The 27,482-nt window shown below is 44.2% G+C and overlaps 2 protein-coding genes and 2 long non-coding RNA genes across 7 annotated transcripts in view; 2 read left to right on the top strand and 2 right to left on the bottom strand.

Annotated features, from left to right (window-relative positions):
- Positions 1–6,161, bottom strand: part of FRMD7 (FERM domain containing 7) — a 46,102-nt gene extending 39,941 nt beyond the window's left edge. For 2 of the 4 annotated variants that reach the window (XM_075132588.1, XM_048863249.2), the window contains exons 1-2: positions 5,706–6,160; positions 4,216–4,369 (exon numbers count right to left, since the gene is read on the bottom strand). In XM_075132588.1, coding sequence (XP_074988689.1) covers positions 4,216–4,369; positions 5,706–5,819 — 268 coding nt within the window. In that variant the 5' untranslated portion in view covers positions 5,820–6,160. Of the gene's footprint in view, positions 1–3,684; positions 3,779–4,215; positions 4,370–5,705 lie in introns of those variants that run through there. The other 2 variants (XM_075132589.1, XM_075132590.1) reach the window with 2 other exon arrangements.
- Positions 1–19,150, top strand: part of LOC125642251 (uncharacterized) — a 20,332-nt gene extending 1,182 nt beyond the window's left edge. The window contains exon 2 of the long non-coding RNA XR_007358341.2: positions 18,547–19,150. This is a non-coding gene — a long non-coding RNA (uncharacterized LOC125642251). The remainder of the gene's footprint in view (positions 1–18,546) is intronic.
- RAP2C (RAP2C, member of RAS oncogene family) lies at positions 9,528–22,549 on the bottom strand. The gene is made up of 3 exons (XM_048863267.2): positions 21,965–22,549; positions 19,315–19,635; positions 9,528–11,968 (listed from the first exon to the last, which is right to left on the bottom strand). Exons 1-2 carry the CDS (start codon positions 22,235–22,237, stop codon positions 19,357–19,359), a joined length of 552 nt encoding a protein of 183 aa, XP_048719224.1. The 5' UTR covers positions 22,238–22,549; the 3' UTR covers positions 9,528–11,968; positions 19,315–19,356.
- On the top strand, positions 22,043–27,482 carry LOC125642250 (uncharacterized). Its single transcript, XR_007358340.1, has 2 exons — positions 22,043–22,157; positions 26,820–27,482. It is a non-coding gene; the product is annotated as an uncharacterized LOC125642250 (long non-coding RNA).

The raw sequence follows: 27,482 nt of genomic DNA, 5'->3' as shown, positions 1-27,482 counted from the left end.
ATTCACGGACTACAGCAAATCCCTCTATTTACTAAACTGTTTAGCTATAAATGTGAAATGTTAGGATAGGAGAAGTTCAGTATCCAAAACAGTTAGGGTTGTTTTGTTTAATAAAAATAAATTGTATCTGCTGTTTTTTGCTCAATTAAATTCCAGTTACCATCCCAATGCAACTTGACACAAATCATGAGCAAAAAGTTAATTATCTAGTAAATAAGCAATATATCATTCACTATTTTCTAACATCCTAAAATGTACAATTAATAAGGATCTGAATATATAAAGTTATATATTTTCTTAAAGAAATATATAGAGTTACAGTGAACCTTCCTAGGTAGCAAAAACATGTATCCAATGTAGTGTAAAAGCTCTATTTCATTCCAAATCAACATTTTCATGCTTATATCAGCCAAGGAGCATGTACCTTTTTTAAAAAAAATACCTGAAGTACAAATAGAAAAGTTGATTAAAATTAGGGCTATCGAGCGATTAAAAAAATTAATCGCAATTAATCGTGCTGTTAAACAATAATAGAATACCATTTATTTAAATATTTTTGGATGTTTTCTACATTTTCATATATATTGATTTCAATTACAACACAGAATACAAAGTGTAAAGAGCTCACTTTATATTTATTTTTGATTACAAATATTTGCACTGTAAAAAACAAGAGAAATCGTATTTTTCAATTCACCTGATACAAGTACTGTAGTGCAAGCTCTTTTATCATGAAAGTTGAATTTACAAATACAGAATTAAGTACAAAAATAACTGCATTCAAAAATAAAACAACGTAAAACTTTAGAACCTACAAGTCCACTCGGTCCTACGTCTTGTTCAGCCAATCGCTCAGACGATTAAGTTTGTTTACATTTGCAGGAGATAATGCTGCCTGCTTCTTGTTTACAGTGTCACCTAAAAGTGAGAACAGGCATTTGTATGGCACTGTTGTAGCCGGCATTGCAAGATATTTATGTGCCAGATGTGCTAAAGATTCATATGTCCCTTCATGCTTCAACCACCATTCCAGTGGACATGCGTCCATGCTGATGACGGGTTCTGCTCAATAACGATCCACAGCAGTGTGGATCGTCATGTTCATTTTCATCATCTGAGTCAGATACCACCAGTAGAAGGCCGATATTCTTTTTTGGTGGTTCGGAGTCTATAGTTTCCGCATCGGAGTGTTGCTCTTTTAAGACATCTAGAAGCATGCTCCACACCCCATCCCTCTCAGATTTTGGAAGGCACTTCAGATTTTTAAACCTTGGGTCGAGTGCTGTAGCTTTCTTTAGAAATCTCACACTGGTACCTTATTTGCATTTTGTCAAGTCTGCAGTGAAAATGGTCTTAAAACAAACAACATGGGCTGGGTCAATCACCCGAGACTGCTATAACATGAAATATATGGCAGAATGCGGGTAAAAAAAAAATTTACATTTGTAAGTTGCATTTTCACGATAAAGAGATTGCACTACAGTACTTGTATGAGGTGAATTGAAAAATACTGTTTTATAATTTTTACAGTGCAAATATTTACAATAAAAATAATAATATGAAGTGAGCACTGTACACTGTGTATTCTATGTTGTAATAGAAATCAATATATTTGAAAATGTAGAAAAACATCCAAAAATATTTAATAAATTTCAGTTGGTATTCTACTGCGATTAAAACTGCGATTAATCATGGGATTCATTTTTTTAAATCGTGACTAATTTTTTGGGTTCATTACATGAGTTAACTGCGATTAATCGACAGCCCTAATTAAAATGAATTATTTCAATTGAGGTTTTCCACTTGGTGATTTAAATCATTATTTAATTTGCTTATTTAAACCAATCCACCCTGTTTTCATGCGTCCATCAATTAATATTACCTGGTGGTGGTGTCATACTCCAGGCTGCTCTGATGTTGTACTTTATTTGGTAATATTTTCTCCAATTGCTATGGACTGACCAGGTGTTATTCCTTAAAGAATCCTGTCTCAGAACCTGCTCACTTAATATAATCATCAATAATGCTACGCACTTCTACAGCATTTTGCATCCGAGGCTCTCCACAGGCTTCACAAACATTAACTAAGCTACACTACATACCTGTGCCATAGCTTAACAACAACATTATTCATGCTATCCTGTTGGGGACACTGAAATTTAGTTATTGTTTTGGCTCTGTGCTGTCAGGGCCTTGTTTCCCATTCATTCTCCTCTGCATTACTTTCAGGTGCATCCAATCTGTACTTAGTTTGGGGATTAGATGAGATTATCTCTGAGTATTTCCGTGCCAAGCCTGCCCCATTCCTACCTGAGAAGGTCACACATGCGGGCCCACATCCTCAAAGGTATTTCAATGGGAATTGGGCCCCTGAATGCCTTTGAAGATCTGGGCTTCGGTGTCTGATCCGGCCACCAACTTTGCTGTTTGAAATCATACCTGGTCATCCTGAGGTCACCGTAACTTATTTATTTCATCACATGAAACTTACTTTATTGCCACGCTTGCGTAAATCAATGCAGGTTTAAGGGGACTGTTTGATACACGAGGGCTAGTGTTTGTCTGGAAGCTGGCAGAAAGTCCCATTTAAACATTTTTTTAAAATTTTGGTTGTTAAATCAAAAAAAAGCAGGATGAAAACTGCCTGGCAATCTGGCAGCGGGGTGCCATTGCTGATGATGGTATGGCTATGATGCTACAGGTTGATAATGATCATAGGCACCAGCAGGCAGCAATCAACAGTGCGAGGTAAGCACGGGTACAAATTCTGTGCAAGCCCCACTGACTTCACTGGGCCTGATCCCGTCTATTGGTTCCCAGACAAAACCGGCAGAGTGAGCCTGACTGGGAGTCGCATATACAGATATATAAGCTATCTGATATCGTGAAGAGAAGCCTGCCACCATTTAAGTTTCAGACCATGGCGCTGTGCAAAATAGGTGTTTCTTTGTTTTAAGCACGAGAGAAATGACAAGTCAATTCAGAATGGACCTTTCCACTCACTCATTTGACTCTAACACAGCGTGTGAAATTCAATTCAGCAGGGTCACTTGTCTCTGAGACCCAAGTAAAATCTCATTCTCACCATCCTGATGGGGGAAGTGGATTTTGAGCGTTGGCTGTTTAATTTTCATGACAATTTGGCTGTTGTAACAAGTCAGGGAATCCTTTGGGGCCACGTACCGTCCTTGACTCCTGCACACGATGCCTAGTGATAGCAGCTGGAATTGCTGACACAGAGAGGACAGTACATGGCTCTTAAGGAGCTGATAGCCAGAAGATCAAACCTGTTTGAAGAGGATGGAGATAATTCCTATTATAAATGGCACACAGTGGATCTGGTCTGGATAGGATACCAAAGAGCACGCTATGCAACCTCAATCCTAAAACATAAAATTATTCTAAACTGTCTTAGAATTAGGCTTTTGCTTTTCCAGTGTAAAGCAACTTTGCTGCCCAAAACACTGATGGTCGGGTACAGAACACAAGAAACATTCTGAGAAAACACATCCAGCAAAACCACTAGGAGGAAATGAGACTTTTGCTTTAAAACGGCGCCATCTTGTGGAAGTTGTGCTCAACAATCAGTGAGGGGCTGATTTAGTTTGTAGGTCTGAACACTGCAAGGTGCGATTATAATACAATCTCGCATGCATTGAGTATTGTCTGCTTTTATCTACTTACCAGAAACTGATTGTGCACATTGACGAAGAGAGGCCAGGATTAATATTCGCCATATAACTGAGCACAGAATAAATGCCATTTGCTGTGAACAAATACGAAGGTCATAGGAATTGCTTCCAAGGTCCCAAATAATAGCATGGGCTCCTGCTATTATCCAAAGTGATTTCCCACCAATGGAGTGCCTGGTAGTGCTGCACCTACCAAAGGAAAACTGTGAAAAGGGAAGAACTGAAGCTAGTGTATATTTCACTCAAACAGACCAGTTGAGATATTGAGCAAAACAAGAAAATAGCTCCTCATCCATGTCCGGTCAAAGGAGCTTTGATGCTCCCAAACATGTGGGTTTCTCCTGGCACCCAGCCACTTTGAGCCATGGAGGTGTGGTTGCAACCAGTCTGTTCTGCAACTCAAGTAATACGTTTCTTGTAAGAGCGCCCTTTGTTTTGTTTCGAGTATTTACGGTTCCTGGTAACAGTCCTGAACTCACATCTCCCTAAACTAGAAATAAAAGCGGACACATTGTGAACCTACCTGTAATCTGGATAACTCCACAATGCGGCTCAGAGACGATATGGACACGAAGGCTTTCCAGTCTGATGGGAATTGGCAGGAAGACTGACTTGTCAAAGATGTAGGACTGATTTCCTCTCCAGGGTCCACTGTGAATCAGGCATGGAAACATCCACTATTTTGTCCCAAGGCAAAAACAAGCCAGACACTTGTTAGAAACATATACAGATTTCAAAGCACACCAGGGATGGTGCCCACAGTTCTTTATCAGCATCTCAGAAATCCCATTTACAGGTAAAACAATATCTCCTTTTCTAGCCATGCACTGCCAGCAACAGAGATGCCTGGACTATAATCAGCAGTGATCATTTAATGAAAGGGGATTAAGGAAGCCATAGGGAAACCTTTTCTGAACATCCGCATTATGGATCCTAAGGCCAAAGGCTGATTCTGAGGAAGCCACCACATCGAGTCTGTCGTGCTTGGTGAATGGAGGGAACCCCAAAGGAAAGGACGGCTTCCTAAGGAGCTGCCTTGCACATTTTCATGATGATGTGGCTTCCCCCTTGGCTCAGGATGAACAGCTCTGGTTGAGTGAGTCCCAATGGCAGCGAGGCAAGGAAATCCTGCTGCTTTGTATGCCTGTGGTATGGCGGATCAGACCCCTCTGGCCACAGTGTTTTGCTAAAGAGAAAAAGTCTGTCATATTTCAGGCCATCCGTCACTCTGTCAAGTCCCAGTGTAGAGCTCAAAGGAAACCTAAGGCCTGGGCAAAGTCATTCCTTCTGGGGTGAAGGGCTGGAGCAAAGAGAACCCGGATCGACATCCTGTTCCACAGGAAAACTGGTCTCTCTGTGGGGTAGGAAACCCAGTGCAGTCCTCAGATTGGTCCTTGTACAAGGTAATCAAAGTCTCACATGTTTAAAGAGGGAGCACTGAGCTTTCTCCCTCTTCAGGCAGAGGGGGCAGTAAGACATGAATAATTGGGAGGTTTGAGAGGATACGCTCCAAAATTTAATTCGGGCTCTTGGATGAAGCAGCTCTTCTTGTCCTTCGATACTACACTGACGGGTGATATAGAAAAATGTATGTGCCATTTTCGATGGTCACTGCTCTTAAGTATTTTAAATTAACTTAGATTCTGCCCCGCCCCCAAGAGGCAACAATAAATAGCAACAATAGTCTGAAAATTAATATTGCTTTGTGTTTCTGCAGCACATCGTCAGACACTATCATTTCTTCTCCGCCATTAACCCAGAGCCATCTCTAGCTTTCGTCTTCATAAAGGAATTTGAAGCGAAGTCCTGCTCTGAAAGGGAACGCTGAAGGAGAACACCATAGGGGTGAAAGCGCTCTCTCCTTGGCTTCATGCCAAATTGACTCCATTTTCATGTAAAAAGACCCTTTTTTCCCCTCCCCTTCCCCTTAGCCACCACCTAGCATAAGAAACTCAGGATGGAGGCGTTTTGGCAACTGCATCCTCACCCCGACCCCCCCCGTTAAGATTTTACCAGCTCAGTGCTGCCATCAATGGAGCTGAAGCTGGAACTGCAGGCAGAATGTTGCCTCTGAGATGGAAGTCGGTAAGCAATCCTGAGCAGGTTGGAACTCTCCCCCAGCTCCATGGGCAGGGCAGTGCTAACTGGAATTCAAAAATAAATCAGTATGAACTTACTTTTGTGCAGTGTATAGGAATAGGATAGGAAGGCCTATTGTGAGCCCTCTAGGGGCACTCATTCTACTTACTCTCTGTGTTAGAGGCTGCCAGAAATCAGCCAGAGCAGCAATGTGTATGTAGCAAGGCCTGGCTTGTTTGGTTGTGCTTGGTATACGCATTTATATGGACCTGGCTGTGTCCAGGTGGTTTCTTTACATTATTTGTGTGGTGTGAAGAACGAGACACCCACCCTTTTGTCACTACAGCAGGCTCCTATCTGCAAGGTGCCATTTTTTTTAATACACACTTTTTTCTGATCACAACCCTTTTAAGATGCTGCTAATGAGTTTCCTCTCAGTTAGTATAAAGGGCTAGCTGTCCTTCCTAGCTCCATTCATGGAACCGCCCCAGCAGCCCACTTCTTGCTTTATTGCCTGCTTGGCTCTCAAATGCAAATATAAAGCTACAGGAACAAGGGATGCAGCCAAGACGTGAATCAGCAACAATTCCACAATAACAGATACATGAAAAAAACTGCTTCTGACAAGCCCTGTTTCAGTAATCCCCCAAAACTCAGCACAGATAGTCCTTGCTGACCTATCAATTCTCTCCCAACTCCCTTTTACATTGGATACATTTGTCTTCTGACATTAAATCTTCCCTTATCAGAAATAAGTCCCAGTCCTTCAGTATTTATCATAGTAGCAAAGGAAGCCATAAAGATTCCCCTCGTTTTCCAAGGTGCACATCTATACCCGATTCCTTCACACTTAGCACACCGCTCTCCACGTCTCATGTAACTGTTACATTCCTTCAGGGGCTGTTTTTAATAGTTACTTCTGTATTTGCCGAGGGGTGCTGCACTCGGGATCGCCACAAAGGCCCCATCCTGCGTGGGGAGCTATCTGTGCTACAGAGCTCCCCTCACTTCAGTCAGGCTCTGCTTCAGCACTGGGAGCGAATTCCACAATCGGGGCTTTGGTACAGCAATAGTCAAGTCTCCTCCTACAGGAGACTCCTGCCGTTAAGCTTGTGTGAGCCACTCTTCTGCTAGTGCTGAATAGAAAGTCTACAATGGCAATTCTGGCTTTTGAGCAGTGGTAACGTGACCATGAATAAATCAATAAGAGCCCTCAACGTTTTAAACCACAGCTATCATTTTATCCAATCTGTATGAGAGACCCTGTACACTACTTTGTTTAGTTAGGGCTTTAAAGTTTAGCTACCTTAAAAACTAGTAGGGAAGAGGTAACAGCACACTTGTTTTAAACACAGCTGTCGCTGGTGAGTTACACATCACCCATTTACAATCTCTTGTCAACTTCCTTCTGAGCTATGTCACTGTGGTGTTCGCAGCCACACTGAAAAGCCCTGCCCAACTTCCTGTGCCCTCAGCTCGTGGGAGCTGCACTCACTCACGCATCGCTAGGACGTCTGAGAACATATCCTGTGGTTCTTTGTACTGCTGTAAACTGAGCCACTCTGGTGCTTTCCCAGTGAATTGTGAGAGAACTTGTCTGCCCTACTGTGCACAGAGTAGAATTGTGGGAAGGCATGGGAGGACTCTCAGCGCTCAGCCTGCATCCTCGCTGCAAGCTGAGTGGGTTACCAGCTCTGGCCTATACCCCTAGCCAGCAAGCTAGCCTGGGTTTAAAGCCGCACCAAATGCCAGTGAGACAGTTTTGTGCATCTATGTGGAGGGAGGGGGCTATTCATGGCAGCACCCAAGGAAGAGTCAGATTGGAGTGAAGAAATACCCTTGGTGCGTGTTGGCCTTTATACTTACTAATACCTAGCTTCCCCTAATGGCCTGCAGCCCTGCCTACTCCCATCTCTCCTCGCCCCTTTGGTTCAATCCATTTGCTACCCCTCCTGTTTGGTGTCATCCACAAGTCTACTCATGCTGAGTTTCGATCTGATAAGACAGGAAGCAGCCACCAAGAGTAAAAAAGCTGCTTGTTTGTTAGTCAGAAGAGACTGCAGAAAGCGTTACAAGAAACTAGAAACATCACTGCCTACAAAGTGACATACTTCTTCCCTGTAACAAATTCAGCTGTAGCATAAGACACACTGATTTGTTACATTTCAGAATAGCCCATTTTTGTTCCCCTTGTCCACGAAGGTACTGCTGAGACACACACGCTGTGTGTGCCTGGATTAGCCAAGATGTGCACCTCTGGGGAGGTGAATTTAATTCTAACAGCTAGTCACTGATACACATCTGAGAGCACCATTGTAAATAAATGCACCAGTGGTCCTACTTGCTCTCTCTCCAGTGCAGTTTATGCCAGGTCTCCATGCAATAAAGGGACTTTATTGTTCTGAACGGTTCAAGTGAATTCTCTCCATTTCTCTCACTACACCCCCTCCCCTCTCACTAACAGGGAGCAGCGGGAGATGTAGGGTAGACAGTACTGTAGTCTTATCCACACAAAATTCTAGCAGTACAGGGTGATGGGACAATATTACCTAGGGCAGATAAGGGTCAGGATCCCGGGTGATTTTGAATGGCCTACAGAAGTCCCTGAGGTTGAAGCCACCACTATGCTAAGCGTTTGTGGGTTCCTAAAGCTTTAATGTATTCAGATGAAAAGCTGTGTTGGATTTAAAGCAACAGATGTAACGTTATCAGAGGCAATGCCATCACAAAACTTTTAGCTACTTGCAAACAGTTGTCCTACGATGCTCAGTAGCCAGAAGACTTCTATTCACCAGGGATGCGTGCTCAGTATTTTGGGGTGAAATGGGGGAGGCTGGGCTTCTTCCACCTCCTCTTGAGAATCACCCAAGCTTCTGAGTGGAGAGGCTACATTGTAAAGACGCCCTCGGCTCCTGAGGACGAGCTCCAGTAATTCTATGGCTAAGGTGATGCTACTATAGAGTTTGTAACCATCAGCAGCGGCCATCCATTGGCCCTATGGATTGAAAACCTTGACAAATCCACTTGCAGTCATTGAGATATTTACACAGCCCACAGGGTGTGAGAGCCATAAAAAGCAAGTTAGATTTAGTCTGATAAGACAGACACCTGGCCAGGTCCACTCAACAAAGCATCAGGAAAGATTAACACTGTGTAAGGCTCCTTATCTAAGGGAGCTCTGCTTAAGGTGTACACATGGTACATCGCCAGAAGTTTGCTTTAATTTAATGCTTTAAATCAGAGAAGCTTGAATTGCTTTCAATTCATTTAATCTCACACCATCTCTTCCAAGGGCGAGGGAGGATGGCGTAATACCCATTTACAGGATTTCTGCCCTTCAGGGGCCCTTTAAGTGATATTCCCCCCCCCCCCCATCATAGTAAGTCAGTGAAAGACAAGGAATAGAGTCCACAGCTCCTGCCACCCAGTTCTATGTCAGCCAAAATAGTCTTCCTCGCTAGAAATACATAGTGCTTTACATCTTCAGTCACTTACAGACAAGCAATCTACTTGGGCCCCTGTAAGGTGCCGATGTACCCACATTTTGCAGATAGGAAGACAAAGCCACTTGCCTTAGGCCATCCCATCAGTCAGTAATATAGACAGACTATTCAAAGGTGCTGGAGCAGTCTCTATAATTAGTACACTTTAAAACCACTAAAAGAACAGATTTTGAACCCCAAGTATGAGAATAACACTTCTGCATTAATCCAGCCCTGCAGAACAGCCAGTTGTAAAATCAAACAGTGAGCCCAGTTTGGTAATACAGATATCTATTTTATTAAAAAAGTTACAAACAGGTGGACCATAGGGTTGTCTTACAAAATGACAAGAATGAAATCTATCGGAAAAACTTTTTACAAAGCATTATAGGTAATTGTTCAATTTTTGCACTTGTTATTCCAGATTTCACCTATCACTGATAAAGATACAGTACATTAGATATATGATGTTAGGTTACATTTTCTTTGTAGAGCCCTACTGCAGTGATTTGAACAACTCCTAAACAGATGCCATAGTAGAGACAATACATATATTGCATTTATTATTAGCTTCTTATTCTAATAAGCAACTTCACATGCAATCTATTGAGGAAGCCTAAAATAACTTTTGGTCCCTTTTTTCAAAGTGTGCTGAAGAAACCATCTCTATCTCATTTTCTCATCCTTATCACTCTAAGCTAGTTCAAGTCAAGTTTTTTTTGCTGAGGTCAATGAAATGAATACTTTTGTTTGATAAACTACCCATAGGAAAGAACCACCAACTGATATCAACCCAACTTTTCTCCCCTTAGACAATGGAAAACTAAGATCGTAACTATTTATGTTTATTTCCTATTACTTGGTATATCTACTAAAAGACCAACAATCACCACTTAAATCTACTTTGAATACAGGGTTTGGTTTAATTCTGGTATTAAAGTGCAAACCTAAATATTAGCCTCGGCCTGTTTATAAAAGTTTGTACAAACAGGGAAAAGTGTTTTAAGTAACCACACAGCAAAGTTAGGTGTTCTGATATCCAAGCAGAAACCTTAGAGAATTTATTCTCATTGAAATTAAAATTCAACACTAAGAACATAGTCAATAAAATCTTAATTTCTGCTAAATACTGTAAATCTTAAGATCCTGTGTTCTATTAACCCAATAAACTGCATGAAAGTGGAGATACTATACTGGTGACTTCATTTGCAGTTTTGTTTGAATGCCATCATCATTTAGTGAATTTTAAATTGCTTCACCTCGCATATCCGTCACTGCTTTTACTGGAGCTTTCCTTGTCAAAGTTATTTAGCTATTACAGGGAAAATGTATACTTATATTTATCAGAAGCGTGTTCAAATGACTAAAGCTGGGCTCCTAAAAACCTAGAACTTTGGTGCAGTAGGTGAGCTGCAGTTATTAAACTTCTGCAAAACAAATTACACATTTTAAACCACCGCTAGAAAAAGCTCTCATGTATGCAATAATTGTTAATAAAACTGAACAAAGATTTCATCTGCTCTTTATACATTTTCATTCTGCTTTAATACCTGTGTTATTGTTAAAATTTTCAAGTATTCAGACAAAATGTTGATCAGGTAAACAACATGGAAGGCAATGGCTGTTTAAAGCACACTTGCAGTTAGTATCACTGAAACCTGGTGCTTTTCCCCTTGTTACACCAACGTTGTCTCTAACGCTAACTTGTTTATGGGGGGGCAAAAAAAACAACTAAAAAGCTATTTGTGACAGTGCAAGAAAAACGTTAACAAATATTGCTTTAAAATATTATTCAGAAAGACAATTAGGAATTATAAAATGTCAGATCATTTTATTTGCATTAGATTTACAAGTGCAGAGGTCCACTAGATGTCACTTAATGTGCTGGGTAAACTTGAGCTAATTCTGGTTAGGCATACAACCCAGTTTGGAGGATACATTATCCCTTTTCAAAAGCATACTGAAGCAGATCAGAAACTAGCAAATTTAGAAACTTAACAGAATGGAAAAACATACTACTTCATTTCAACACTGCAATTACCATTAATAAAAAGTCTGAAAACCCACAGCATTGTGAAGTAAGAACACATTAGCTGGATGCTTGATAGTCCATTTCAAATAATCCCTATTACAAATACACGATCACAAACTCCATATGACTGAGAAAAGGGATATTACATCCATACAGCATAAGAGGTGTCTTCAGTATCTTTTCATGACACTGTCACACGTAAACATAAAAGTCTCAAAGTATTGACCAACTACATTGTAGGAGAAAACTTTGCAAATAGAATTAAGCACTGATGCGAGGTAATATACAGAAGTAACCACTTGTTTAAGGCTCAATTTATTCTCCATTAACTCTTTTTAAAAAGGCATTGAGTAGGTAATACTGAGTTTAAGTATTTAATAAATACAAGTTCAGAAATTGATTAAAGAAATCAATTAAAATATTAAAAATGAATTCTTGCATATTAGCCATTAATATGAACTTAGAAAGCTAGAAAAGGAAGATAAAGAACAGATTTTAACTTATGGTAAACATGCTAAGCATTCCTGTTTAAGGTCTGTGGATCTTGAAGGCCACTGACCTTATGCACTTAGATGTATGGCAATGTGCTGTAATAGAGACAGGTTTACCAAGGCTCAGCTCTGCAACCTGGGCTGAAAGAGTTCTCCAAAGCAGCATCTGTGCAAGTTTCCTCTGAGTTTTATCTGCAATTTAGACCAAAAAAAAAGGAGTGAATAAAGGCCATATTCAGATTTACACGTTTAAATCAAGTTAGCTTTAGTAAACATGTTAACGAAAAGCTGGTGGAAATTTTGTAATATTTTGACCAAAAGGACCAATTTTTCCACAGAAGCTTTGGTGAAAAAGGAGTTCCTGTTTTTTTTTTTCAAATGAGCCCTGTTGATAATGGAAGGCAGGCTAGCAGGCGTTACCTAGGTTTCTATACTGTGCACTTCCGTAGCACCTTATGAAGCGGTAAAGGGATAACTGAAGAATTTGAATTATTCTCTATATTGGTGACATACACTGGATTCAACCCAAAACATGCCAAGAAAATATGAAGCAGTTGTGTTCTAGGTAAACACTTACTCCTGGGGAAATTCTGTGCCACGGCACACATGCAAAATTCATGTCCGGTGCAGAATTTTTTCGCCCCCGTAGAAAACACGTTTTGCCCAGGAACCTTTTGCCCATCACAGCAGCCGGCATGTGAAGCCAGGTTGGGAGGCAGAGTGGGGCACACGGGGCTGCTGGGGGGGGGGGGTCACAGACCAGGGTTCAGAAGAGGTGGTGGTGGGAGGACAGAGTGGGGCACGGGCTCAGGAGTTAGTGGGGTGACAGCATTGAGCCAAGGGCTGAATGGGAGGGAGGCTCCAGGGTCACAGGGGCAGAGGTGCCTGACTGAATGGGAGAGGCTCCCCACCTTCCTAACAATCCCTCCTCCTCCCCAAAAGAAACTGTTCCATACTTCTCCCACCCACACCCAACAATCCTCCAGGATCACTCCAAGGCTCCTTCCCTCTCCCTCAGCTCCTCTGTTACTCCTGACTCCCCGCAAGCCTTTGCACTGCTTCTGAGGGGTGCGGGAAATACGTTTCTGTATAGTAGTTTAAATGAATTACTCAACGTTCTGTATTAATATGCCTAGTAAAGAATCTATTTGTCAAAAAAAAAAATTCCATAATTTTTTTTGGTCTGTATTTTTTAGATACACTTGCTGACAGCTATTTTGAAATAAACTACCAAAACAATTGAAACTGACATGATTACATTGTGTTACTTTGACAAAATAGAATATGCAGAATTTTGAAATATTGTGCACAGAATTTTTAATTTTTTGGAGCAGAATTCCCCCAGGAGTACACACTGCCAGACAGAAAACACCAGCTTGTTCATTTCCCCAGTAGAAAGGGCCTTACAGTATCATAACACGGATGGTGATGTTAGATTTTCCATAAACCAGGAAGTTGAACCAATCTGATTTTCAATAATAGGACTCTCTGATCAATACTAAAAAAACCCTCTTAAACCATCAAAGATTAGGCTGTTTCTTGGTAGGCAGGATTGTATGTGTAGCTATTCTGAGTCACGTGTACAAACAAGTTTAATAATTCTGTCAATGCAAGAGATGCAGCTACCAATTCCATAATACCCAACACCTAACTGCTATGTCTTTGCACCCTTGATGACTTGTAGTTTAGACAAACACCTGTCAGGGATGGTCTAGACAATACTTAGTCCTGCTGTGAGTGCAGGGGACAGGACTAGATGACCTCTCGAAGTCCCTTCCAGTCCTACGATTCAAGAATTCTATTTTTGAGTATCAGAAAAAAGGTCTTTAAAATACAGTCAGTTACAGAGACCGAGCCTTCCTTTGAAAGGATCCAGGAAACATGTAGGAGCATAATTTATCATATAAACACAACAGGAAAACACTGTTTGAAGTTTTTTGGAAATTTTCAACATGGAAAAATGTTTCCTGTTTTGAATTATGTTTCTCTATAGGGTGTCATGACCTTTCAAGTTTCCTCTTTATCAATTCAATTGACAGTTGTAAAATAAGAAAACACATCACAGATCACATCAGATTGAGTTCTATAATGGGTAAGTGATACTGGACAACTAGCAGCTCTGCTCAAAGCTTTCACAGCTCAGGTTGCAAGAAAACATAAGCGACTAACATTCAGAACAGAGCTCTTTTGGCCCCAGAGACTAAAAAAAGTGAAAGCTTGATTTATCAGACAAGTGCTGAACACCCAGACCCCATCTTCATTAGAGAAGTTTTCTAGATGTTTCCCTACTTTTGCTAACAATGGTGCCGCTCTATCACTTTTAGCAATGCTGAGAACCCTACTGATAAAAGGGCTGACAGCAGCCAGCTGACTGCTAGTAGGGGGTCTGTTAGACCTGCTCCGAGCAGGAGCACAGGACACATTAAGAATGCCAGTAACACACCATTTACAACAGGGCTCCTGACGCTGGTGAACTGGCGATGGCCCGAGTGGCACATTTTTAGAAAGTGGCTCTAGCGCAGACAGGGCTCCAGAGTGAATAATCAGCCCTGAGACAGTGTTTATAAAATGCCAGGCAGGGACTTGGACAGGAATTTAATGAGCAAATATAACCATTAATATTTTCTAAGATCTGCATGGGAAAGGCAGACTGGGTGAGTCTCACAGTTTTACAAAGCTGCATAGGCCAGAGAGCTACTTTTCTAGAGTAGAACAAAAGCGTACACTTGCAAATTTAAACTCCAATGAGATGTTTTCCCCCTCACACCTAGGTACGCACATAGCTCCTATTAGCGTCACGTTATCCAGGCATGAGGAGGGGCAGATGACTGATCAAGAATACTGCTGAGATCACTCACCATAAAGTACTGTGCAAATTCAGAATATACGCAGGTTTATGCAGATAACATTCAGTATCTTTGGTAGTGGAATAAATTTGTTACATATTTGGAGGAAGTTTCAGAGAAAAGATGGGTTTCAGAGGAACAGCCGTGTTAGTCTGTATTCGCAAAAAGAAAAGGAGTACTTGCCACACAAACTTCCTCGTGGCTGGATTTTACTAAAACTAGACAAGCCATTTACAACGCACACTTTGCTTCTCTACAAAAGAAAAAGGACACTTATTAGTCTCTAAGGTGCCACAAGTACTCCTTTTCTTTTAGAGAAAAGATGGACCGTCAGACTGAGGAATCAAAAGAGCAAGAGCTACAAGCTGATAAAATAAGTGGCAACACGTCAAAACTAGATATTCATCTAAAAAAACGCGTGAAGGAATTTCATTAAAATCTACTCCTAAATTAGAGGGAGGGGTGCAAAAGATAGCAAACACAGGACCACTTCTTCCTAAGGCTGGGTGCAATGGAATATTAGGAAACTGGAGACCAATAAATGTCACCCTCAGTGCCATATGCATTGGTTGAAACAATAATTCAAGAAAGTATCTGGGAAGAACATGATCTGAAAGGACAAATCAGAAAGGCTTCTGTGAAGGAAGTCCTGGCTCTCCTTTTTACTAGAATTATCTATTACTTTGCTGACGTTTGAAGAACAGCAGATAATTTGGACTTAGACAACGTTTCTCACTAGAGGGTACTAAGAAAACCAAGAAGTCACAGAGTGAAGTAAATTCTGTCATGGCTTATTAGAAACTGACTAAGGCAGAAAACAAGTAATATGGATAAGTGATTGATTTTCATCATGATAAAAGACCGACAGAGGGGTACCCAGAGAATCCACACCAGGAAGAGGGAGAGGAACAACAATTGGAAGCGACATTTTAGTTTAGTCAAGACTAAAGACTTTCAACTTCAGAGGGAACTAACACAGCGAGGTCCATGGTGATGTGCTCACCAGAAAAGCCTGAACAGGTGAGCAGACAGCAGGAGAGATGAGATTCAGTGTCAACTAATGCAAGGTAGTGCATACTAGAAGGAATCATCTGAACGAATCACACATACTGCTGGGTTCTAAACTGACTAGTTGTTCTGGAAAGAGAGGTGGGTGTCACTGACCAGCTCAGTATGCAGTAAAGAGCAACAAAAAAAGAAACAAGATGCTGGGACACAGAATAGAGTAAAACAGTGGTTCCCAAGCTGTGATCCACACCCCTGTCCCAGAAGAAAGAAGCTGCCACTAAAGGTTGCAGTTTTATAAGAGTAGCTACCACCTGCTTCTGCCCACCTAAGATCCAAAAGCAATTATCCCTAGGATGAGAGACAACTGACAGAGGAAGCTGTCAGCTGCCATCCTCCATTACAATATACTGGATGGAAATTTGGTATCCAAGCTTGTCATTAGGCCAAGGAGATACTGGACCACAGGAACCAGGAGACAAGGGCCAGGTGGTGGGAGCCAGGGATGCAGAAAGGAGGCAAGAGCTTGAGCAACAGGTGAGATCATAGAGCCTAAGAAGAGCCCGTGAATGGAGATGGGAGGTGAGGGGAAAGAAGGCCCCAGAGCAAAGGGAGGATTGGATGGGACATGAAGAGTCTATGGATATTAAAGAGACAATGGGAGAATAGGGAAAGAAGAGAACTTTGCTTTCCCAGAGCTGGAGAGATTGCTGTGTGGGACAATTATCACCTGCCCCCTTACAACGAATACCAATAGCTTCTTGAGAAATGTTGTAATTGCAAACTGAGGCAAAATCAAGAGGAGAGGTGGTTCAGACTGAAAAAAGCATGGGAACTCCTGCAATAGAAAATATTATAAATGCATTATTTAAGTCAACGGTACAGATTCACCTTCAATATGGTGTTTAGATCTGGTCGCCCTACCTCAGGAGAGAGAGATGCCAGAATTTAGAAGGGATCTGGAAATGGAGGATACAAAGAATTAAGAGGAGAGAGACTGAACATTGGGTTTCAGAGTAGCAGCCGTGTTAGTCTGTATTCGCAAAAAGAAAAGGAGGACTTGTGGCATCTTAGAGACTAATAAATTTATTTGAGCATAAGCTTTCGTGAGCTACAGCTCACTTCATCGGAATGTTTAGAGATATGAAATGGAGCAAGATTAGCCAGCAGAATTCACTGCCTCTAGGTATCAAGGCCAAGAACTTAGCAGGATTCAAAGGAAGACATTTATATACTAAAGACTGTGGATGTTCTCATTAGCTATAGTTCTGTGGGGTTTTTTTTTAAACAAGAGATCCTGATGTTTTAGGACACAAGCCAACAACTGATTGATGAGATTAGGAAGATTCTCTAAGCATCCACTATGAAGTTTCATGAACAATCCCCTAAAGCATTGTGCTGGCCTAGATGGGCCACTGGCATGTTCTGGTGTGGCAAGTCAGAAATGCATGTAGCTTCAACATGCAAGGTAAAGCCAATAACGTCCTACTGGCCACTATATCTGAGGGTTAATTGCCTGGAACTCATATGGGAAGTAGTCACAAGTCTAGCTGAACCATCTGGCTTTGTTTTACTCAAAGTGAGACTAACCCAGCAGCATTTTGAGTCAAAATCAAAGGCAGCAATCTGTAGTTTCTCTATTCAGAGCAGTTCTGCTCTATCAGCCCAGTGCTCAGGGTACTAACCTGGCACCTGGGTTCAATTTTCTGCTCCACCACACTTCCCATGTAACTGTGAGCAAGTCAGTCTCTCTGTGCCTCAGTTGCTCATCTGCGAAACGGGGACAGTGAAGCTTCCCCACCTCACAGGAGTGTTGTGAGGATAGAAGTACATTAAAGATCGTGATACTAAGTAGTGGGGGCCATATAGGTATTTAAGACAGACATGACATTTCACACTCACACCGTGCTTTATACATGTAATGGATATTAATGGAGAGCTCCCTGTGCCCATACTCTTGACGTTGAGGTGGTCAGACAACCCACAACTTCAAGTACAATATTATCCTATTCTTCCCCACCTGTCATTCTCCTACAAAAGAGAGTCTTTGGCTAAGACAACTTTCACAGGGATTATGTCCTCACCCCTTTCCTACAAGGTTGCCGAGTTACAGCTGCCATGAGGAAAGCAGAGGTACTCCTTATAATACTGTTATCTGCCTCTATATATACAGGCAGCAGTGCTAGAAAGGGAGACTGAATTGTGGTCACTGAAGGCCAACCATAGTCTTGCAAGAGAGCTTTTACCCCTGCAGAGGGGGAAATGGAAGGAAGGGGGTGGGGAGAAGCAGAAAGGTAAAGGCCCTATTGAACTCACTGCACTCTTCCAACCACACCTGTGCACAGAGTCACTGGGAGGTGGGAGGAGTTTCAAGCACTTCTGCTTCCACAGATAAGCAGAGCTCTGAAAGAGGACAGAACTCTGCCTCCATTCGAAATAGGCAGCCCTGCAGACTGGAATTCTCTCTCCTGGGGCTCTGAGGAAGTGCACTGACAGACTGAAGAATGCACAATCCCAGTGACGACAAATCAAGTGTGATGTTCTGACTGCTGAAATGCAGCCACTTCTGAGGTGGCAGCCAGCAAGGAGAAACCCCTCCACACAATTCCATCTTTTCAGTTTTGTTCAGCTGGAATGCAAGACTCCCACATATATTCTTAAATTTAAAATACTGTCATTACTTTCAACTACAATTCAACTGTTTTTGAAAATAAAAATTACAAACTATTACAACCACCTGACTTCAGAGCCATTTATTTGGAAACCAACATTACTGTATCTCCCCGTTCTTTATTAGAAAAGAATATTTGTACAAAAGAGAGGTGTGCTGGAGTGGCCTGTACATGGAGTTGACCAAATTAATGAATTCTGAATGTTTTCTCTAACCAGACTAAATTAACCTCACCATTTCTTTTTCAGGTCCTGAAACATACATTGACAGCCAGCTGCTACTTTCACAGGACATCTCAGCAATCATCACCAGTGAAGCCAGCTTACAGAAGTCAGCAATAAAATGGAAATTACGAGCACTCCCATAAGCCAATGCTTAAGCAGGAAGTCTTGGCAGCTGTGACAGACATACCGTTAAAGTGGAAAGCTGAGTTGGGCAGCTGGGATGGACATTGTGGGAGCTTTGTTAAGAGAGTGTGAGTTCATATACTGAGTGCCCCATAGGTCTGGTTAGTGGGGAACTCAGCACATAGTTAAAGTCTATTTGACTAGCGGCAATTCATTTGGATAATGATATTTGCAGGTGACTTTTGAGAGGTCATTTGCACCTAATGAAGTCAGAATCGCACTGCAACTATCACCATAGGTCACTAGAGATAAAGATGTCACCAATGCAGTATTGGTAGTCCTCATCCAGTGAACTGGTGCACAGGAATTCAGGCCTCCTTTTATGTTGTAAGTGCCTAACTAGTATTAATACACAGGATATTTCAGATAGAGGCAGTAACCCCTGCTTAAGCATACTGATGTAACATACAGAGATTATTTCACATGAAGGTGCCTATTTCTAATACATTAAGTACTCATGTGCTGTTGGGGCCACACACTTTCTCTCAGTAGAGGCTGCAAGACATTTCAAGGTTAGACCAACTAATTTTACAGTGCTTGTGGCAGCTTAATCTCCTCATTTAAACACAACAGTTAACCACCTCAGTTAAATGTGAGCGTTCAACCCACCTGCTCTGTATGGCCATGATTGAGGTTTTTCTTTATTTTTTCTCACTGGACGATGCAAGTTGTACAACACTGATCTTGTTTTTCAGGCAGGGACGCATAGTTCATTTGCCTGACGATCTCGGCAAACAGTTCATCCACCATGGTTTTACTCTTGGCCGACGTTTCCATGAATGGACAGCCCCACTCCTGAGCCAAAGCTCTGCCTTCTGCAGATAAGACCTCCCTCTCAGATTCCAGATCCACTTTATTCCCCACTAGGATTAGAGGAACTTTTTCATATCTCTTCACTCGGACAATCTGGTCCCTCATTGGCTTGATGTCCTGATTAAACAATCCAACTGGTTAATACACTTTTAGTACTAATCGTATTTTAAAATAGTAATCACAAATGATTGCTGTAAAAGTTAACACTGGTTCTAGGAAATAGCTCACTGCAAAAACAAGTGTTTTAACAAGCCCATAGATCTTATGTCTAACTGAAAACAAACATAACAGCTTATGAAAAATTCCTAAATGGATACCTTGGATTTAGACTAGGGTGTGTCTAAAATTCAGAAATTTATCCTCCATCTGTAATGCACATTCTTCAGGGCACATGGCACTTCCTGTGTGTTTAGAAAATGCACTGCTGCAATGTAAAATTACCTCTCATTTCTCAGAAAACCTTTTGGTTAGGATTGGAGCTGGTCAGGAATTGACAAAACAGTTTTCCATTGGAAAATGCTGATTTGTCAAAACCAGAACTTGTTGAGAAGGTTTCTTAGGTCTAGGAAAGAATTTCCAGCCACACTGAGAATAGCCTGGTGGTTATGGCAATCACCATCCCAGGTGAACTCCCTAGGATGGGGGTAATTTTCTGTGCAGAGTTTCAAAAGGTCTCAGTTACATTCTGATGAAGAACCAGAAAAACTGAAAACTCAAACATTTTCATAGGCTGGGTGACCATTTTTCTTGCCCAGCTCTAGTTAAAATAAAGGCAGATTTTGTATAAATTAACTTAAAGTTTGGAACTGAACTAATTTTCTGGTCCTCAGCAGGATTTTCTACAAAAAGAGAAGTTCGCCTTTAAACTCATGACCGAAACTGAAGTCTACATTACGCATCTACGTTAAGTGATCACTTACACAGATGGGAAACTTGTGGCCAGCCTACTGCCTATGAAAGTTAATTAAATTTTTAACTCACTATCCTCTCCCGCATATTAGCGGCATGCTTAAAAGTGTTCACTGTGAACACACTTGGTTATGCCTAAATGACAAATTTAGATACAATAAAGACATGTTTTAATATTCTGTGAAACCCAATAATCCTGTAGTCTTCCCAAAAGTGAAAAAGGAAGAGACGTTTATATACCATACTCTTGAAAGTTTAGATCCACTTCCTCCACCACCTCAGATTTAAGATTTTAATTTGTTACAATAAATAAAGGTTTACAATTTCTTGCAGGGTTGTAGGAGAGACACAATTAAGTGCTTGAAGCTGCCACTGGTAATGGAACTTCACAGAGAGATTTACATCGACACTGTTCTGATTAAATGTGCTAAAGAAGAATGAAAACCAAGCAACTGAAGTGGCATATATTAATCCACTCTTAGATTTTTTTTCTTAACTACATGCCTCAATTCTTGAGGGAAAACCTCCCAACTCCTAGATGAGAGCTGATCATAGGCAGGAGAGAAACACCCCAGCATGAGGATTGTAGTTCCTTTGCAAGGGAAAAAAATCTCTAACTTGGATACAATTTATCTAGGTAGGTACCCTCATCTAAGATAATGTTCAGCCTTCAACTGAAACACTCTGCCTTAGTGGGGGTGTAAAAGGTTTTGCCAAGCCGCTGGACTACACCCAGCACAAGCAACCTAATTCAAGCCAACAAACAAGTTCCAAATCCCTGTTGCCAAGTCCAGTCATTTCCCACAGATACAAGCTGCTTATTACCAGAGGCAGTTTAGGCCAGTTACAGGTTGAGGGACTTTTTTGCTTCTTGTCAGTTTTTGCAATGCAAGTTTGTGGGTTGAATTTCATTTTCACATGTGACCTGTCCTTCCCATGAACACACCACCCACACAGTGCCAGCATCACGCTTACACTCGATGGCAGCTTGTTATATAGAGAGGGAAAAAAGGATCAGGGTTTATTAGCAAGATTCACAAGTTATAAGGTAGCAAGTTCAGTTCAGAAAACGGTCAACCTACCCGCCCTTATGAGAGTAACCGGCAAAATATTGCTTTTCAAAGAGCAGTGTTTAAAAGCACACCACAGGTCAAATCTAACCCCAAATTCGGGATTTACAGACATTTATTTTTAAAGATGACTGAAGACAAGTGCTTTATTTACCAGAGTCCAAGGGGAATAGTTTTGCAACCCGAGTATTGTAGCTTCCTGCTAGGGCTCGGTAGTTTTCCTCGTTTATACCGACAGCAAAAAGGTAACCAACCCCCCCCCCCCCCTTAACCTGCTTTTGATATGAATAATACAAGGCGGGGGATGGGCGGCAGGGGACGGACCACTTGTTCTGTTCACGCCTTCTGGGGCCCCGGCCACGGCGGGCAGGCAGCTCGCTGGGCCCGGGGGACCGCGCTGGACTCGGGGCCCGAGCGAGGGCCGAGGCGGGGGCCGGGGCCGGGGCCGGGCCCGGCCGGCGGGTTACCTGGAAGCTCTGCTGGTTGACCAGGCTGTAGACCAGGATGAAGCCCTGGCCGTTCTTGATGTAGAGGTCCCGCATGGAGGCGAACTGCTCGGTGCCGGCGGTGTCCAGGATCTCCAGCACGGAGGGGGACGAGTCCACCTCGATCTCCTTGCGGTAGAAGTCCTCGATGGTGGGGTCGTACTTCTCGATGAAGGTGCCCGTGACGAACTGCACGGTCAGGGCGGACTTGCCCACGCCGCCGCTGCCCAGCACCACCACCTTGTACTCCCTCATGGGGCCGGCGGGCCGGGCGCCCGGGCGGGGCGGGGCGGTCACTGGGCGGCCGGGGAGCGCATCGCCCCGCGGCCAGGGGCCCCGCCGCTGCTGCTGCTGCTGCTGCTGCCCCGGCCCGGAGGCCTCAGGCCGCGGCTAGGCCCGGCGCGGGGGGGAGGGGGGGGAGGGGAGGAGAAAGTCGTTGGCGGCTGGCCCGGCCCGCGCCCCCCGGCCTCACTCCACGGCCCGGCCTGGGGCCGCCCGGAAGGGTTTCAGCGCGGCACCGGCGGGCTTGCGCGAGCGAGGGCCGCCCCCGCGCACTTCCGCACAGGCGAGCCGCGGTTCCGGGCTGAGAGACCCGGCCGGGGGGGGGGGGGGGGGGACCTTGAACGCGGTGACACCGCCCCGCCCCCAGCCCGCCCGAGGGGGGGGACCTTGAACGCGGTGACACCGCCCCGCCCCCACCCCACCCGAGGGGGGGACCCTCAATGCGGTGACACCGCCCCGCCCCCACCCCGCCCGAGGGGGGACCCTCAACGCGGTGACACCGCCCCGCCCCCACCCCGCCCGAGGGGGGGACCTTGAACGCGGTCACACCGCCCCGCCCCCACCCCGCCCGAGGGGGGACCCTCAATGCGGTGACACCGCCCCGCCCCCACCCCGCCCGAGGGGGGACCCTCAATGCGGTGACACCGCCCCGCCCCCACCCCGCCCGAGGGGGGACCCTCAATGCGGTGACACCGCCCCGCCCCCACCCCGCCCGAGGGGGGGACCTTGAACGCGGTGACACCGCCCCGCCCCCACCCCGCCCGAGGGGGGACCCTCAATGCGGTGACACCGCCCCGCCCCCCACCCCGCCCGAGGGGGGACCCTCAATGCGGTGACACCGCCCCGCCCCCACCCCGCCCGAGGGGGGACCCTCAATGCGGTGACACCGCCCCGCCCCCACCCCGCCCGAGGGGGGACCCTCAATGCGGTGACACCGCCCCGCCCCCCACCCCGCCCGAGGGGGGGACCCTCAATGCGGTGACACCGCCCCGCCCCCACCCCGCCCGAGGGGGGACCCTCAACGCGGTGACACCGCCCCGCCCCCACACGCGTCCTCACGGGCATGGCGCCGCCCCTGCCCCAGGCTGGGAGGGCCCCGGGGCTCGGTGTGGATCGGGGTGAAGCGCCCCAGGGCTGCGGTTCAGTCCTCGCTGGTCCTTCCTCTCCCAGCGGCCGGGGGCTCCGTGGCACCAGCCGTCCCCGCGGCCTGCTCCCGGGCCGGCCCCGCCGCTGTGTCTGGCGGCGAGAGCGGCGAGCCCAGCCCCGCGCGCAGGCTGCGGGTAGCTCCCGTTTCCCTTCGAGCTCCGGCGGTCCCCGAAACCGGGTCTCGAAAGCCTGGCCCGCCGGCGCCTCAAAAGCTCCAGCTCCAAACTTCAGCTCAAAAGCAGCTGCCCTTCTTTTAAAATCCCCTTTAAACCAAACTGCGGGGGGGGGAGACTCAGGCTTGTTGGACAAAACTCAGATTTTCCAGTTCATGAGAAATTCTGATTTTGCAAGAAGGATCAGGGGGTAGCCGTGTTGGGCTGTATCCACAAACACAACAAGGAGTCCGGTGGCATCTTAAAGACGAGCAGATTTATTTGGGCATAAGCTTTCGTGGGTAAAAAAACGGCTTCTTCAGATGCATATTGCAACATTTCTTGCAAAGCAGAAATCCTGAAAACAATTCATCTTGCAAATACCAAGTTGGTGCTCCACAAAGGAATATGCTCCCCAGGACCCACCGCCGGGACTGAAGTTGACGTTATTGTCAGTTTCATGAGTAGCCATGAAACCACAAAACTATCCCATTCAGTCTGCTCCTGGAACTCCCAGAGTCTGTAGATCAGGAGTAGCCCTGGGGCTGAGGATCCTATGGTTTCCAGATTCCTGGGCCAGCTGGCCCCCAGGGCTGCCTGCTTGCGCACGGGTCAGCCCAGGAGTCTGGAGAGCTGGCAGGAGTCGTGGTGGGACTGCCCTGAAGCTGCAGAACCAGTCCCAGGACCTCCAACCTTTCAGCTCTGCAGCACACCGTCTGGAAGCTATGAGAGCCCCAGCTCAAATCAGGGTTCTCAAGGCTCCCTGCTGTAGAGCCGGGAGCCTAGATTTGAGAGCCCTGGGCGAAGCTGGGGTTGTCTGGGCTTCCAGCTGTGGATGGGGGAGCTGAGCACTGACTAGAGCCAGCAGGTCCCCCAGGGCTGCATGGCAGGGAGTCTGGAAACTGGCTGGAAGCCTTGGCATGGCAGTGCTGCCCTGGAGCTGCAGATCCTGCAAACTCAGGCTCACTGTCTGTGGAGCAGTCCACATGGCCTGGCTGACTTGGAGTTGTGGACCCTGGAAAGCCAGAGTCCCCAGCAACCTGCCAGGGGAACAGAACTGTTGGAAACCTGCCTCTGATTCAACAAAAGTTTGGTAAGCTGGACTCACTTTTGCAAGACATTTCAGGTTTCATTTTCACACCAGCTCTATTTTTGAGTGCTTGAGGTTGGCAATTTTACCAACGCCTCCCTCACCCTGCAGAGGGGAACTCCCAACAGTGCAACATTGACATCTCCTTCCACCCCATAGGGGGACCCCAAACACTGTGACACAGACAACTCCCCCAGCCAGGAGAGGGGTGGGGCCCAAACCCTCCCATCCGCTCATTCAGTGAAGGTGTGATTACCTGGCAAACTGTGGGCACAATGCCAAAGCCTGGGAAGGGCTGAGCCCTCATGTCCTGCCTCACCCCTTCCACTCAGCATTATATACGCCTCCCTCCTCCTAGTGCTTATCCTTCCTGGCTCCTTCTCCCTTATGCTGTACATAGGACTGGGCCCTTCCTAATTTTTCCTCAGACTTTGGGCAAAGGCAGAACACAAACAGAAGTTACATTCAGTACTTGTTACTGGCAAAGCTACCCTGACAGTCTCCAGCATTACTGGGGTTGCCATAGACCCCGGATGAACACACCTTCCTATCCCTTCAAGGGGCCACATGTTGTTGGCAAGCACGGACTAAACACCAGAGCGCGTACAATGTCACAGCGCTGCGCCATTCGCCGACACCCTCCACACCTCTGCAGAACACAACAAATGACCAGAGGCTGCAGCGGCATGGTCAGAAAAACTGGATTTTTTTTTCCCCTGTCGAATTTTCTGCTGTAAAAGAAACCCGGTTGAAAGATTTTGGTAAAAATCGTTTGACTTCCCTCAGACATTTTCTATATAAAATGAAAATTTTAATTTAGTTTCAATCTCAAATGCCATTTTATTTGGTCTTTTTTTAACTGAAAATTTTCTTATTGCTTAATTATGTTTCCCCTCCTCTTTTTGTCCTTTCCCCGTTTTTAACTGAAAAAAGGAGCAAAGTAAAAAAGTGGAAGAAAGTGGAGAAAAAGCACTCTTCAAACCTTTTTATTCTTTAAAAGAGTAAAATGTGTTATTAACTCAGTTACACTTTTTACTATTTAAATAGTAAAAAGATGTGAAAAAATAATTTTCCTTCCACATTCTTACTGGTTTCCAACTGGAATGTTTTTCTGTGAAAAATTTCATTTTCAATGAAACACTAATTTCCCATTAAAAGAAATTTTCACTAGAAACTTTTTCACCAGCTCTATGCTGCAGTCCTCACACAGGCAAAATTTACCACAGAGATATAGATAAGAAATGAGGCACTGCTTTTTTCTTATTTATAACCTTGTTACCTTTTGGTTTAACATACTAAATCAGAGTGAACTCAGGAGCCGGCAGAGACAAGCTATCATTTTAGAATAGGGCTGTAAAACTAACGTTCCTTTGGTATATAAGATTTATACAAGATGCCAGGTAAAATTTGGAATTCCAAATACTTCTTGAGGAGATGAGATTAGATGCTCTCTGGTTCTAATTCAACTCCCAGATAAAACCAATGAAAAGATTCCTATTGACGTCAGTGGAAATTGGATCAGGCCTTCTCTGAAGGTATAACATTCTTTGGCATATTAAAGATTATATACCTGTATCTCTGTGGAAACCTGATTGTTTCTAGATGGCTGCACCCTCTCACGCTCACAGGTTTTCACAACAATTTTTATGCAGCAGGACTAGGAAACTTTTACACCCTATATTTATGTTAACCAGCTGCACCATTAATATCCCCATTAAGGGAGGCAGATCTATGAATCTACACCTGCATTGACTTTGACCTCAGGTCAGGAGCCATTAACTCAGTGCATTATGAAAACCACGAAGGCTGAAGGGAAGCAATCCTTGGTAACTAGTTCGGAATGATAGCATGGTGGAAAATGGTTTTGTCCTGTCTGCACAGGCCATATGCAGTCAGGGCACTATTCATTACACGACAATCCACATATTGAGTTTGCATTGATTAGAACGTGTTTGCTGACAGTGGAGTTAGCAGGGTGAATAGGTTCTCAGCATAGTGCTGAGACTTGACCCTTTCGCTTTTTTGCTTTTATTATTGTTTCTGTATGAAAAGTCTGACAGAATCGATACAAAATAGCATTAAAAATAAACTGGTGTTGTATGGCTCTAGGAAATTATTTGTTTGATGACTTGAGTTTTGTTACCTTTCTTTCTCTCCTGATTTACAGGAGCTGTCCTGGAAGACACAAACTCAAGAGACGCTAGGTGTCAGTAAAGGATTTAAAAAAAAAAGCAACTGAAGGCTGAAAATCTGCAGAAATGACCTTCCACAAGACTGCAAATTACAGTATTAGCCATTGTTTGGCAATCAGTGGGATTTCCCAGACAAAGCACTTCTCCTGTACATGTTGTTATGAAAGTACGATTGTACTCTTCCATCCCACCGAGGAATTGACTGGAAAATCACAAATAACTGCCACTTCCACGTTTAACCAAAACTCTGTCCCTTTTTCACACATTCAAATGTTGTCTTGGGCTAAAGGTTTCTAGCATTCAGAGAAGAATCCTTTTACTACATCAACACACGATTTTGTTTGTTTCTGGACACTAGAAAGCTCTGCTGGACAATAGCTAAAGAGTGGGCCTTCGACCCTATGGAACATGCAGGTTCTATCTCTTTCCTCTACCCTTTGTCTGTCTTGTCTATTTGACTGTGAGCTCTCTGGGGCAGAGACTGTCTATTACTCTATGTTTGTACAGCACCTATCACAATGGGGTTTGTTCTTGGTCAGTTCCTATGAAGAACAGGAGAGTGTTCTCCTGTCAATTAAAAAACCAGCAATTAAACTGTCCTGATGATGGCCATGCTCCATGGTCACAGTGCATAAGTA

This window comes from Caretta caretta, chromosome 9 (assembly GCF_965140235.1).
Source record: "Caretta caretta isolate rCarCar2 chromosome 9, rCarCar1.hap1, whole genome shotgun sequence".
Classification (NCBI taxonomy): domain Eukaryota; kingdom Metazoa; phylum Chordata; order Testudines; family Cheloniidae; genus Caretta; species Caretta caretta.
This window is presented reverse-complemented; position numbering and strand designations above follow the sequence as displayed.

Bases quoted from the DNA above. Each gene is read 5' to 3' on its own strand.
- RAP2C (XM_048863267.2), bottom strand. From the start codon at position 22,237: ATGAGGGAGTACAAGGTGGTGGTGCTGGGCAGCGGCGGCGTGGGCAAG. The intron at 19,636-21,964 runs GTAACCCGCCGG...TTGTTTAATCAG, and splicing joins TCAACCAGCAGAGCTTCCAG to GACATCAAGCCAATGAGGGA.